The 16,042-nt window shown below is 35.2% G+C and overlaps 1 protein-coding gene across 2 annotated transcripts in view; it reads left to right on the top strand.

Annotated features, from left to right (window-relative positions):
- The first annotated feature begins 800 nt into the window (after positions 1-800).
- HOXC10 (homeobox C10) overlaps positions 801-16,042 on the top strand; it is a 158,727-nt gene continuing 143,485 nt past the window's right edge. Inside the window, exons 1-2 of one of the 2 annotated variants that reach the window (XM_063428441.1) lie at positions 801-1,699; positions 6,818-7,106. In XM_063428441.1, coding sequence (XP_063284511.1) covers positions 907-1,699; positions 6,818-7,095 — 1,071 coding nt within the window. In that variant the 5' untranslated portion in view covers positions 801-906 and the 3' untranslated portion in view covers positions 7,096-7,106. Of the gene's footprint in view, positions 1,700-6,817; positions 7,107-16,042 lie in introns of those variants that run through there. The other variant, XM_063428442.1, reaches the window with a different exon arrangement.

Below are 16,042 nucleotides of genomic sequence, written 5' to 3'. Positions count from 1 at the left end.
AACAAAACTTTACACAGATATCTTCGTTATGTCCTTTTTGTAAGCCTACCATTTTCTTTGGATAAGTCACATACATAAAATGATACAGATCAAATGGACAAATGAGATACCTCACTAGATTATTGTTGCTGATATACGTGATGTTAAATAGGTTTTTGTGTTCCTAGTGAAGGTTATTCTGTGCCTTACTGTACTCTGTTTAATATTGATCTCTATACCTAGACGAAGGCAAGAACACAGAAAATGCTGATTTCTACACCCACACAAACAAAACAACAAACCACATGGTTTGTTGATCAAACTACACTTTAAACAGAATTGTGTTTGCAAAATAAAAATTAAGGAAAGGGATAGATCCCTTCAACACTCTAAAGTGAGGCAAAAATCAGAGACACAATAAACTTAATTCATTTTTCTTGGCCATTTTCTCTCTCCCAATATTTTCCTAGAATAATATTTTTTTTAAAAAAAAATTTTAAATGATCTCTAACTCCAATGCACTAATTATCCTCCCCCTCAGCGTGACTTTATTTGTTTTTTTAAAGCTTTTACCTCTTTCTATTGCCCCCATCCTCTCTCTCCCCCTGGTTCTTCGTTGGTTCATTTGGTAAACAAACTGAGCCGTTTCGCCTTTGTTTCAACTTGAAGGTTTCCCCTTGCCTCCATGCCGCGCGGTGGCAGATAGATGGCGCTGTTGCTCCACGCTGGTTTCCCTCTGTGCCGACAACTTGACCCCTGTGACGTCACCCGCGTCTGAATCACCAAGGCCATTTTCAATCCTCATTGGCCTGGCAGTCACGTGGTGGGGGCCAATGCGTGGATAATTATGGTGCTGATATTTTTCCCTAAAAAAAAAAGATGTCAGCCTCTGGCTGTAGTATTCCTCTTTAAAAAGCCTCTCTGAAAATGTCATGTCCCAGCAATGTGACTCCTAACTCGTTTTTGATGGACTCCTTGGCCGGTAGCTGCAGAGGAGAGAATTATTCCTCCAACCAAGGGATGTATATGCAGTCTGGGAACGATTTCAGCTGTGGGGTGATGAGAAACTGTGGGATTGTCCCTTCTCTCACCAAAAGGGATGAGGTGAACAACCCCAGCCTGTCTCTCAACACCTACCCATCCTACCTATCTCAACTGGACAATTGGTGTGAGCCCAAAAATACCTACAGGATTGAGCAACCTGTTGCAAGGCAGCTGTCTGCATGCTCCTTCCCAACAAATGTCAAGGAGGAAAATGTGTGCTGCATGTACAGTGCTGACAAAAGGGCTAAAAATGCCACAGAGACTGCTCTCTATCCAAACCAGATGCCTGAGACTCGCCCAAGTGACCATGAAGTTCCTGTGCCCAGCTACTACAGAGCTAGCCAAGGTTACCCCATGGAGAAAAGCCACAACCCAGGCGAGTTTGAGACAAGTTTTGAGAACAGGACGAATCTGAACCCAAGAAATGAGATTCTGGATCAGCAGCAGCAGCAGCAACATCAGACAGGGGCCAAGGTGGGGTTCCCTGAAAACACAAAGACAGACAACCAGAACCTGGCTACCAACCTGAGTACCAACTCCAGTACTGCTGGGGCCAGCGAGATCAAGACAGAGAAGAGCCAGATTGCTGCTCCCAAATTACCAGCATCAGAGGGGGACAAGGAACTGGGGAAAAATACTGATAGCAGCACTGACAACTCTGACAACGAAGCAAAAGGTAAGGGACATTGTGCATGAGTCATGGGGTCTCGGGAGGCACTACTTGGGGGGAAAGGGTGCATGGTCAAACTTCAATAGCTAGCATTACGTTGCGGTGTATTGAGACTCTGTGACAGCAAGGGCAGCGCACCCATTGTGAGATCTCCAGGGCAAAGTGCAAAGCTGACACTGTGCACTACTAAATATAATCTATCTATCTATCTATAAAAAAAATACAACGCGTTGTATCTACTATGTATGTATTTAAATATATTTATTTAAAATATGCATGCACGAATACACACACACACACATATATATCATATATATATATATATATATGTATATATATATATATTCTGCATACATATATTTTTAACTGTAATATATATAATATTAAATTGCATGTGTTTAAATAAGATATAATATATATATATATATATATATATATATATATAAAATAAATATATATATATATATATAATCTAAACGCATGTGTGTTTGAACGTTATAAATATATGCATATAGGTAATTATGTGTATACCAAGTGAAGATATGTGTGTATGTTATTTATAATTGCATAATATACAAAAGATATTCAAATAATATGTGTTTAGATTTGTTAATATGTGTGTATATGTATATATGTATTTATAGCCAATTCTGTAGCATTTTGCTTTGTTATAAGGTAGGGGCTGATTGTTCGATACAAGTTAAATACCGTTTTTTTTTTTTTGTTGATACAACTAATCGTTTGTTGTCTGCCAGCTGCAATTGGTTTAGTTGGACCTTGTTATTGGTATGAAGCTTTTGTTCCCATAAGCAGCAATTGTGCTGATAATAAAGCAAAAAACGTCTGTAAACCTCTGTTGTGTTTTTGCTTTTTTATTTTCAAGTGATTCTTTTTTGTTTGCTTGTTTTTCTGTTTTTTTTTGTTTTTTTTTTGTATTTGTTGAGAATCATGGTAATTTATTTACAGCCGCTGGCTATCTGTTATTCGTGCAAATTTATTGTTGTTAATGTTTTAGTGTGTGTTTTGTGTTGTATGCAGTTTTTAAGTGAGTTAGCAAGCTTTGGATATTGACTGAACTGCTAAAAGACATATGTCCTTATAGTCAGATTATACATACCAGTATATGCAAATGTATATTACAGTGTATGTTGATATATATGTACATATCTATGTTTCCTCTTTTAAATCTATCTATCTATCTATCTATCTATCTATCTATGTATCTATCTATCTATCTTTCTATCCACACACATTTATTGTGAATTTTCTCCCACACACATGTAGTTGATACATTCTAATCTAAGCCTATTATATATTTAGATTTTTTCTTTTCCAAATATCTTTTATAAATACGTTTGTAGAAGCAATTTTGTTAACATTATACAGATTGTTAAAATGGAATACATTCAACATTTTGTGTTTCAAAAAACATGCAGCTTTCTTTCTCTCATTTTTCTTTCTTCTTTCTTAATTTCTTCCATCGTTTTAGAGGGGGGGCAGAGCGCAGTTGAATATTTAGTCCAACAATGAACTCTGTGCCTCTGCGTTCAATATACCTTATGATATTGCTGTTTTCGAGTCTTTGTTAATATGTATTTACCTGTATAGACTGCAATCTTCTACTCAGACATTTCATAAAGCAATGTCAAGTTTAGAAAAACAAATTAATCAAATCCATTCCACCCCCATCCATCTTTTTCCAGATGTGCAAAGCAACACAAAGTAACACTTCCAATACAATTCATTTCTGTCTCTTTTTCAATTGTGAATACACACAGCATATACAACAAAGTACAACAAAGAGATAGTGCTGCTGATATCCCACTATTTGATTCTGTTAAATGTGGAATTCTGTGACTCTGTTTGTATTGCTTTCTCTATGTAGTGTCTTTTCATTTATTGCTTGTGAACAGACACTATGAGGGTAGTAATGGTGCTAAGTGCTGAGTGCTCTTGTATTCTCATTGTTTACTCGAAGTTGCTGTAAATGTTTATTCCCGGATATAGCGCTATGTTATGTCCGGTGCAGTCTTGGTTTTATGTGTTTGTTACTAGAAACACGATTTCAAATAAAGTATATGGGACTTTGGTTCAAAGTGTTTTATTTGAGGTAGTTCTAAGAATGCCTTCAGTACAGTGATTGTGGCACAGCGAATATAGGAAGCTGGGAGTTATTCACTAAACAGTGACATTTTTGGTACGTTTAAACCTAAATGTAAATGTAAGGCTAAACACAGTCAGACTGGTTACTATGGCTGAGATTTAGACCTTTTCCATATTAGCCATGGTGACCTACAATTTGGAATTTCAATTTACCAAAATGAAGTGTTTTGTGAATACACACAAGCTTCTGTTAAAGGTATATTTCACACTGAACGATATAAGGCTCAGTCTGTTATAGGCTTTGTGGATTTGATCAGTAGTTATTTTGAAGTTGCTCAAATGCAAGTGTTTATGTCACTTACAAATATTTATATATATATGTATTTAAATTAAATATATGTGAACGCACACACATTTATATTCAAATAATGCTCAACTGTGTAAGTGTCTGTCAATAGATAATAATAATACGAATAGTTGTTGTGTCATTATTATTATTATTATTATTAGTATTAGTATTATTTTACCAGCATATTCCACAGTACATATCCAATGATTATATAAAATATAAGGTAAACAAAAGATTGTAGTACAGAGGGCCCTGCTTGAACTAGCTTGTGTGTGTGTGTATGTTACATATTTACATGTTTTTGTACTTTATAAATGTTTGTATATGTATTTACTGTATGCAAATGAGTGTACTTTATTTGTGTACAGCTGTGTATGTGTTTAAATGAAAATAGGTTTCTATGTATGTATGCATGCTGTATGTACACACAACCCAAACACAAGCTCTATAGTGTGAGGTATATTTAATATAAAGTCAGTTGTGTTAACTTCACAAACAACTAGGAAACTTTGGGACAACGTAAGTGAGGTTAACAGAAATCACCCCCAGTTTAAAACAGCTGGATGTCATTTTTCCCCCCCAAAACTCTTGGTTTGGGCTAAATTTTGCAGCTTCTGAGCAGATTTTCTATTAATACATTTATTCATAGAGATTTATTCACTAAACGGAGAAACATGGGGAAATAATCAAATTTTATTATTTTTCGACAGCAAAGCTGGAGAAATCTACAATTCTACAATTCAGTTGATTTTTTTAGTACAGGCATTTTAGGCATTTTGGGGTAAATTTGGTAAAGTCTAATATCAAGTCACTCGGGCTCTCTGTTCACAAGTTTAGTCACTAACGAATTGCAAAATTCAGATGTGAATCAGAAAAAAAAAATCTATTTCAGCTCAGATTGATATTTCTTTATTAAACCAAGTCAGTGACCTCAACTGGCTGTATAAGACCATCAGCATTTATTTGTTAAACAATGAGGTGTATGTGCTTTGGCAACCGAATAGCACATAGGTGAGTTGTAAAACAAAATAAAACATTTCAGATTCTACAGGTTTGTTGTGTTTGTCTTTTGTTTGTTTTGTTGTTGTTTTTTTCACTGGTTTGAGATGCATGTTTCAAAGTCCCACAAGTTCCCATAGTCAGCTTTTTGGACAGATAATTAGTAAATAGCAAGTTGCATGCCACTGGACTGCCAAGGTGGAAAACACAACTATCTAGCTCTGATGCATTGGATTTATTGTATGTTTTCCAATGCTGACATTGAGATATTAATGTAAAACATGCTTCTCAAACCCATACAAGTCACAGTTAAGTGAATGGATCACAACATAGTTCAGATTCGCACGTGTTCATAGTCATATACATTTATAGAATTATACACTGCTGTCTGTCTGTCCGTCAGTCCGTCCGTCTGTCTGTCTCTCTATCTCTTTATCTATCTATCTATCTATCTATCTGTCTGTCTGTCTGCCTGTCTATCTATCTATCTATCTATCTATCTATCTATCTATCTATCTATCTGTCTATCTGCCTATCTGTCTATCAATCTATCTATCTATCTATCTATCTATCTACCTATCTACCAGTCTGCCTGTCTATTTATCCATCCATCCAGATTAGACACTATCAGTATTATTCATTAAAGTGTGAATTCGAAGTGAATTTAAAATTCAAGGTCAAAATAATGCAAATGGAAAAATATCTAAGGCAGCTCTGCTCTCCTTTTAGCTACTCTGGCCTTAAATTAGAAATACACTTTGAATTCTCCCTTTAAATTTATGTGTATAACTACTGTGAGACTGTGTCTATGAGTGTGATAAATGTATGTGATATTTACGTCCCATTTATGCGTGATAAATATATGTATGCATTTGTGTGTCATGATTATATATACATAGTATGTGAAGAAGGAGTGTTTATGTGTGCATGTATAACTAATAATATATATGTGTATGCCCATTGTACACGTTATGTGTGCGTGTATGTGTGTGATTCTGTATTATTTTGTCTTATTTTTTTAGGTGTATATTGTATTTTATATTTGTTTGTGTATGTGTGTGATTGTGTATTATTTTGGCTTATTTTTTGGTATATATTGCATTTTATATTTGTTCATGTATGTGTGTGATTGTGTATTATTTTATCTTATTTTTTGGTATATATTGTATTTTATATTTGTGTGTGTATGTGTATGTGTTAGACATGTGTTAGAATGTGTTTTCCTTGTGCAGTGTAGTCATTGATCCCAGGATTATGAAGTAAGGCTACTCTTTGTTGCTGAAATCCGTGCATAATTTTGTAGGAATATCTCATCAGACATGTGTGACACAAATCCAATCCCATACAGTGGCCAGGATTTGATGTGAGCAAGATATCTGTTACTAGAATTATTTATGTCAAGTTGAAAGCTTTGAGCTTGTGCCCTGGTTCCCCTGCATGTATTACACACTATGCGGCAGAAATGTATTAAACGATACAATATTGCAGATATTTATTAACTCATACTAGTTCGATTAGTGCTGCTACAAAGTTTCTAGCAAATTACACTTTGCTTATTAGGTGAACGTATAAGGGTTAGACGTTCAAATAGAAACTGAGATAGGTTATTTTTAGCAGTGTGATTTTCAGAATTATTTCCAGGGGTACTTATATTTAAATATTATTTTTAACAGAGGATATAAAGGCAGAAAACGCTACAGGAAATTGGCTGACTGCTAAGAGCGGAAGAAAGAAGAGATGTCCTTACACTAAGCATCAGACCTTGGAATTGGAGAAGGAGTTCTTGTTTAATATGTACTTGACCCGCGAGCGCCGCCTAGAGATTAGTAAGAGTATCAACTTAACAGACAGACAAGTGAAAATCTGGTTTCAAAACCGCAGGATGAAACTGAAGAAAATGAACAGGGAGAACCGAATTCGAGAACTGACATCCAATTTTAATTTTACTTGAGGTCCTTAACAAAAAAATATATATATACAAAAAAAGATCAACACAGCAAAACAGCCACCCCCCCCCCCCAAAAAAAAAAAAACAACACAAAAAACAAGAGAAGAGAAGCAGTAAATCATGAAAAAAAAGTTAAAACTTGTACATTTTTTAGGTCATTTATTCAGTGCATATCCACAACAACTTGTAAGTACCTAAGGGTAGGCAGCCTGGCTCCCATTTTCAGTATTAACAATTTGTAGATAAAGAAATATGCAAAAAGTACCATGCATGGGAATATATATATTGCACCCCTGTTTCTATGTATAAATGGTCAGTGAGCCAGCTACTGAATTGCTATTTCTAAGTTATTTACGCCCAGCACAAACGAAGAGACCTGATTTTTTTTTTATTACCTTCCTCTGGGCAAATTATGCTTTAGGGGAATCTTATGTTTAAAGGTTGCTTTCTGACATTGGTGTAACTTGTATATTGTATCTTGAACCAGAATGGCAAACGGATTTTAAATGTTTATACATGAACATTTGCAGTGACACTATGGACATTCTATATAAATATTATATATTATATATCTTATGCAGTTTCGATAAATGATCCACTGCATATTTAATTGAGGGAGGAGAAGAGAAAACAAAAAACACACAGTATTGATAATCCCTTAAAAAAAATACATTTCCTGTGTCTGTTATTTAAATACACTCTGTATGTGTAATTCTTGTGCATGTATTTTAACCCTTTGTGGAGAAAAAAAAAATGAAATAAATTTCCTAGAACCGTGCTTAGTTGGTTGAAGTTGTGAATTCACTGTATATTAATGGGAGTCTGCTCCAGACAGGCAAACTCTCAATGTTTTCTTATAAATACTGTTCGAGTTTAATCTTCTTAAGGCTTTTAGGAGACTATCTTAGAGGGTTTAATAAGTGAGAGACCGTAACGTTGATTTAAATATTATCCAGGTGACCACAATAAGTCAAGGTCATAAAACAGTAATGTCAGGACAGTCTTGGTAAACGATGGAGGTGGATTTTATGATCTGCAAATATAATGTGCTGCAGCAGTAAAGACCCATTTATAGGTGACTTCAGCAGAGGGAAGGCACTCAGAGTCTGAGCTGCAATCTTTGGATACACACTTCGTATGGCGTTTGGGTTTTCTTTTTAAAAAGGAACAAGCAATTGAACATGCAATGGAATAAGTCACTGCCCCATACTGCTCTACGGAATAAACCCTAAACAATAGCAGATGGGAGAAATTGACATCTCAAGCACACAAAGGTAAGACAGCATGCGATCCCTTTATCTGTCTCAATCAGACCATCCTAATGTGTTTAGAGAGTATTTTATATTATTATTATTATGATTATTACTGTTTTTTTTCTATTTTCTTGCCAAGCTATATATGGGAACAGAAAGTGCATGTGGCTTTGGGGGCACAGACTGTGAGATGTTGGACTTGGACTGTGGTTTTGAGGGATTGTCTGTGGCTGTTTTTTTGGAGTTTTCCAGAGGTTTTATATTGTGTTGTGTTTTGCTTCATTTATTTCAGCTTGTGCCAAAAAGAGATTGGGACAGTGCTAGTGTCGCTAGCCAAATAAACTATTGCGGATTGTGGTCACTTGGGTATGGAGGGCTGGTTTGACTGCATAAGGAGAGAAATGCGAATTTCAGTTAATTTTGAGATAATTTTTTTTAAATCTAATTATTATTCATTTTTTTTAATTCTAAAACACCGTGTGTGGTCGATCATATCCCTTGAATGCATTATTTTCTTGTAAAAGCTATTAGCTCGGAATCTTGAGCTCATCACACTAATTATAGGTTAAATGCATTTCACATGCAGTTTCCCCCCAGCCTCATGTCATTGCAGGGAGACGGTTTGAATCTCTCTAGCCCTCCAGCTTATGAGAAGAGTTTAATATCTGAGCATTGGAGGGAGGGGGGGAATAAGCACATCCCTTCTCCTTATTAAGGGTTTGTAAATAAAAGAGATGAAAATCTTTAAGTGATTGGGAGGCGTTTTCCTCGAGTCTCCCAGAATCAGAGAGTGGAGAGCTGCCAGTTTTCTGTTCCTCTGTGGAATGGGACCTGTGCTAAGATTCCATTGCCTGTCAGAGCCGGATAGACAGATACATTGTAGCATTTTACCCTCTCCTGTCCGATTCTGTGTCCCCTCTTCTCTCTAACACGGAATTGAGGATGTTGCGTCTTTCCATTCAGCTGATCCGTGGTTTAGGTAGTTTCATGTTGTTGGGGATTGGCTTTTTAACGCGGCAACAAGAAACTGCCTTAATTACGTCAGTTCGTCTTCATCAAGAGCAACGATTTCCGTTAAACACAGCAGGCTGTGCGAATGACATGCTTCCTAACAGGGCACATTGTGCCATACACGATCTGCCTCTCAGGGCACTAGTACCCAGGGAATGGAGCCAAGGGCACTGGCTGGACCTGGCTCCCATGGCATAGGCTGGATCCTGGAGTAAACCCTGACATTCCTCCCCTCTGGTCTCTCTGGTAGAACGGGTCTCTCCTCCAACAGAGAGGCCAGACAAAGAAATATCGTTAGATTATTTAAAAAAATATATACTATTAGATTATTTAGGGACAGGCTCCAAAATGACTCTAATAATCCCTAGAAAAGAAGAAAAGGGGTACATAACAAGGCAATGGCTGTGATATGATTCTGGCTGTGATTTCATTGACTTGTCTAAGGAATTGGTTCTATGTTGAGAAGGCACAAACAGTGTTAGTCTATGTATGCTGTTACAGGATGTATTGATTGTATGAAAGCACCTTCACTGAGGGAATACAATGCTTTAATACTCATTACAAAGCATACACTATATGCACATACACACTGTATGAAACCATACACACACACACACACACACGTATAACATATGGTTATACATATATATAGTGTTTAAGCTTAATAACTTTAAAAGGAAAGCATACAGAAACACACACATATATCCCATATATATTATAGTATATTATATAATAAATATATTACATATATAAATAAATACATATAATACATATATATAAATACATATAAAAAGACAAGACTCTCTATTTAATTATCAATCTGCCACGGTATATATGAAATTTAAAAATCCCTGTTATGCATCACCTGCATGCCTCCAGCTGGACATGGGACAGTCCACCCTGGGCAAGGAAAATATAAAATAAAAAAATAAAAATAATTAATTGTATATATATTAGTAACATTTTATATATATATATATATATATATATATATATATATATATATATAGCAATAACATTTCAAGTACACACACACACACACACACATATATATATGTATTTTTTTTTCAAGGTTATGAATTAAAAAGTAGACGTATCAAAGTACACAATATAAATATTACTGTATACAATATTCTGTGTGATGAAAAAGATCAATAATGTTCTTAGAACCTTGCCTTTCTAAATCTATACACTTTATGTGCGAACACCAAAGTCATTTTATGGCTACCCCTGTAGCCACCATGCTGAGTTACTTGTACTTACATTAAACATTTACTTTACTATTTACAAATGATACAACATACAAACACACACACACGTATATATAAATATATATAAGTGTGTTTGTGTGTAACAGATAGACACAACTATACACATTTTGCAATATTTGATGTTATAACACTATGTAGCCAGTTAGCTATGTGTCTAGCTTTCTATATATCTATAAGATAGATAGATAGATAGATAGATAGATAGATAGATAGCTACATAGATACATAGGTAGATAAACACATGCATACACAAACACACATCTCGTGAGAGCTTCGTGGACAAATACTATAAATGCAGTAGGTGAATTTAAATTAAATTACTACACACAGACAGCTTGTATTACTAAATCTACATAATAACATAGGACACGAAGACATCCCCAGCTCTGTTTACGGGGATTTTCACGTTATCCTTAGTGATGGTTTAATTACCACTAGTTTTGTCTCCTGTGCTTTCTTTTTGTGGTGGAGGTTTTCAATAATTTGGTTGGAACGAATTAAATCCATTCTATTCTTCTCTGATCATCAATACATGTTCTAATATACCTGCACAGCCTGTCCATTAGTTAATACAGAAATGTAGCGTTTTAAATACCACAACGCCTTTTGTTAGATTCTATATTTTTATTTGTTACACTGTTATTAAAATGTAAATTGTACAACGTTCATTGTCTGATTCCTCACAGGTTCTAAATTGAACTTGTCTTACGTCTTAGATCGTGTCTTGCCTATAACATGCGCTTCCTCATGCTTCTTTTTGTCTATAAAATATTGTATGATGTAATATAACGACTGTGTGAGCATTCTATAGAATTCTAGACGGTTCATTCCGGCATTCTAGGTATATTTCGTTGCGGTTTCATGGAAGGAGATGATTGCAAGTAGAATATTTTGAATTGTTTTGATATTTCTTCATTGGTTTGGCTGTTCTTCATATTACAGTGTGAAAACGTGTGAAAGGTCTTAAGGCCTGGCCTACAAGAAAAGCAATTAGCATTCTTCTTAGTTCGCAAAAATACCTCCGTAGGCATGTTGAGTGCCGCTTTGTCTGACTTGAGAAATTCATTGAATTATTTTCGACATGAAAATCAAGTTGTTATTCAATGTAAAGTTGTGATTGTATCCAATAGTGAGATCATCTGAGGTTTGTCTTGAGTTCCTTTTTTTCTACGTCCTTGGTAATGTTAACAAAAATCCAATCAGGGAAGATTTCTGTCTTTTTAATTTGTTTGAATGACACTGTTCTGCTGTCCTGCAATACAAAAATCATATAAAAAAAATATAAACCCAGTTATAGATTATCTTGTCTTCTGTCTATCTAAATAGATACACTATCTATCTATCTATCTATCTATCTATCTATCTGTCTGTCTGTCTATCTGTCTGTCTATCTATCCACACAATAAAACTATCACTATAACTACAAACACTGATATATAACATTAGTGATCATTAACATGTTATTACTAAAGCTGAAAAAAATAAAAAATTTGAAGCCAAAATTCTTAGGCTGATTTAAATTAATCGTGTGGAACCAACCAATAACTTGTTATATATTTTCTTTTGGATCTTTGTCCTTCATGCCAAAAACGTTGATTTGTCGTTTGATCTGAAGTGTAAGAATTTCCCAATTTTTTCACATTATATTGGATTTAAAGGGCAATAATCAATGCAAGTGCAGTACATAGAATTGTGCGATATTTGGGACAATAAACAAACGTGGCTGCAGGATCTTTCACAAAGCTAAGTGGGGGGATGGCTTACAATTGGAGCCTGAGTTTCGAGAATAGAGACTCTGCAAAGTAAATTTGAAAGGGAACTTGAGGCTGTTAAGTAAATTGGTCCTAGGCTGTAATTGCTCTTAGGAATTTTTAGTACACCAGCCCCAACACCACTAAAATTAGTCTGGAATCCAAAGTCATTTCAGAAGAAAATTCCCTGAAGCACCCTTGAGTCCAGCTAAGAAACAGGTAGCATTTTGAAGAGTTGGTGGCTTTATGACATGAGTATTATCTTCCTGAATTCTGTTTGTCTCATCCTTTGATACATTTGTGTCTCGTGTACTTCCTACTCCTTTAAACAGACCATTCTCTGTCTGCTTGGAACCAAAAAGAAATCTTTTTATTGCCCCATCTGTAGATAGTTTTCTCTCATCCCCATACAACTCACAGGACATACTGGGTTAAGTGTATTTTATCTACCTATATATGGGATTTTCACGTGAGACTCAACAATAAGAGATTTATTTATTGAATAGTGAGTTCTAATAAATATAAAGAGGATATTTCCACATTTAGGCCAAATATAGCCTAGTTCTGAATACAGGCTGATTGGAGAAAGATTCAAATTTTGCAAATGTATATTTCAACTCACTAGTTAGTGAATAAATCTTAAATACGAAACATGCATCGCACTGGTGGTGTGTTTAACTTAAAGAGACTATTACCCAGTTAAACGTTATGATTTTACACTTATTGGATATAGCATTGAAATTAATATAAGTAAACAATTTAGGAAATCAATATAGATAGACAGACTGACTGACTGACTGACTGACTGACTGACTGACTGACAGACAGATAGATACGTATGGGTGTTTGTATGTGGAGGGTATTTTAGGTAAAAGTGCATGTCTGCGTATACATCTGTACAAATGCATGTGATGTATATGTGAATCAATCTATCTATCTATGTTTCTATCTATCTATGTATCTATCTATCTATGTATCTATCTATCTATCTATCTATCTATCTATCTATCTATCTATTTATCTATCTATCTATTTATCTATCTGTCTGTCTGTCTATATTTCTATCTATCTATCTACCTATCTATCTATCTGTATCTAGCTATATAGCCTCTGTATGTCTGTCTCTCTATCGACTGATTTATATGTATCAATCCACTCCATTTGGCTATATACGTATAAATGTTTGTTTATGTAGTAAGCATGTATGTGTATGCATGCATTTATATATATACATATACATACATGCTTACATACACACACATATATAAACAAACACACACACACACAGACATATATTATATATATATATATATATAGAGAGAGAGAGAGAGAGAGAGAGAGATGATAGATATGTCTGAATCTAGCGTAAATTAATCTATCTGGCTATCTGTCTGTCTGCCTATTTATCATATCTGTCTCCCTGTCTGTCTTCCTTCCCATGTACCACATACACTGCTATCTAACACTACATTGGCAGAATGTAACATTATGTAATATTATGTAATATTATGTAATATACAAACAGAGATATGCTGACTGCAATCCCTGCTCCTTCTAATCTCAGTGTAAAATTATTAGCAGACTATATAGATCACTGCATATAAAGACAAAATACATAACATCATGAGAAAGAAACATTCTCACCAGTCAGACGAAGTGGCAATGGATTAAAATACAAAAGACAGAAGACAGAAAGGCATTGCACTGAAAGGCTCCAAACACAAAGCTTTTCACAAAGTTGATGGGACAGCTATTGAATTACCTTGATTTTGCTCGCGAGCTGTGTCTCCGGACTGGGCTGGTGATACATACAGAATTCTTTTATCTGGACATATATATCCTCATATTACTTTACACCTTATTAAGGTTCCCCCTTTTCCATCATAAAAAAAAGCTGAGTTCTAAGTGGAGGAAATAGAAATATCTGTATAGATTTCTGTTTTTAAACCGAACTTGACGGTGTTTATTGAACCAAGTCGTGAAGACACTCAGTCAAACCTCAAAATGGATGTTTGGAGACTGCATTTGTCTGTCTGTCAAGGATGGCGTGAATGTGTCTGCTCCCTTCAGCCTCACAGCCTGTGATGGGTAAAACAGATCACTTTCAGTCCTTTGGAAAGTCCTTAGGACAAAGGGTGGTATAGATGCTATTAGCAGGATACTATATTGAGGTGACTCTTTTCTCTCCCCACCCCATTTACAATTTGCAGTGCTTCCAGAGTAAACTCATAAAACCTGCATTTGGAAGAGAATGAAAGGCCCCTTCTTGAGTGAGTTAGCTTTTTATTTCTCCAAGGCCTGAGACTTCAAAACTGTCTTTAGCCAGTTGTTGTTGGCTTTGTGTGTGTGTGTGTGTGTGTGTGTGTACGTGGGGATTTAAAAAAATATATGTATTTATTTATTTTTATTTTTTTTATTATCAAGGATGAGTTTCCTCATCTCTGATTTGCTCACTGTGCCTTTTTGCACTTTTTTATTTTTATTTCTAGACATTTATGGTAGGATTGCCCTTCTCCTTCTCAGAGTCCCATAGAAATATCTCTATCATAGACTGGTATAGAAACAGGAACATAAAAGCCTCCTTGGGTGTTATTTATAGGGCAAGACATTGGACAAGCATCCCTTTTCAAACATGGTAGCAGGATTTGGATATACTTGTGTGCATGCATCATCCAAGGATCCAAATATACAGCAAAATTACCAGGAAACCCCAGCTGGGATTTTAGGAGTCTTCATATTTTTTTTTTTCAGTGCAATTGTTTTCATGCACTAGATGAGTCCTGTAGTGAGTATGGCGGATTTAATAGGCACCACACTGCTAGGATAAGACAACTTGCTATCTGGATCCTCGTTAAAGGCCTTTGGAGAATAATGCATTATTTGGTATGCAAAACGAAATGGGCTTTTTCCTTCCGATGGCGAATATCCTGTAGATCCCGATGCAGCAAACAAGGTAAAGCTGTGACATTTGATTTTTATTCTTTGCTATTCAGAGTGTATAGTGATTTATAACTGATTCTACCGGTGTTTCTTGCGCATTACATGTCTGTATATCAGAAAAAATACCTATTTTGCTTTATCTTACGTTGAACCTGGAAGGGAATCAGTCAATATATTGCTATGGATATCAAGATAGACTGTGCCAAATAGTAAGTGATATTTATCAGTTATATTGTGCGGGTTGAATTGGCTGATTATTACATTTAATTCAATGTAAAATGCAATTTAACATGTTTGGCTGTTTGTATCTCTATATTTTGATGTCTACATATTATGTGCTGTGTGTTTGTTCTGTTGTTTACATGCACATACTGTGCTCATTTATGTGTGTTTTATAATGTATTTATGCTCTGGAATGTAAGCTTTTTCTCCCCCTGTGCCAACTATGTAAAAATAAATACATAACATGCTTCCAATGGTATTTTAATATTTGATATTTAGCCAGATAACCTCTCCAGTTTACATGTGTGGAGTGGTGTGCTATTTGTCTGCTGCAGCAATGGAAACATAAGTAAAAATAGAACACTGAATATATTTTGTATAAAATAAATTCACTTGTCAAATTAAGCATTAGGATTGAGTGAGAGAACTTGTCAACGGGAGATTATCATAGATGCTGGAGCCAAATTGTTCAAATAAGGTAGAGATACTAAGATAGTGTTTA

The sequence above is a fragment of the Pelobates fuscus genome, chromosome 1 (assembly GCF_036172605.1).
Source record: "Pelobates fuscus isolate aPelFus1 chromosome 1, aPelFus1.pri, whole genome shotgun sequence".
NCBI lineage: Eukaryota > Metazoa > Chordata > Amphibia > Anura > Pelobatidae > Pelobates > Pelobates fuscus.
This window is presented reverse-complemented; position numbering and strand designations above follow the sequence as displayed.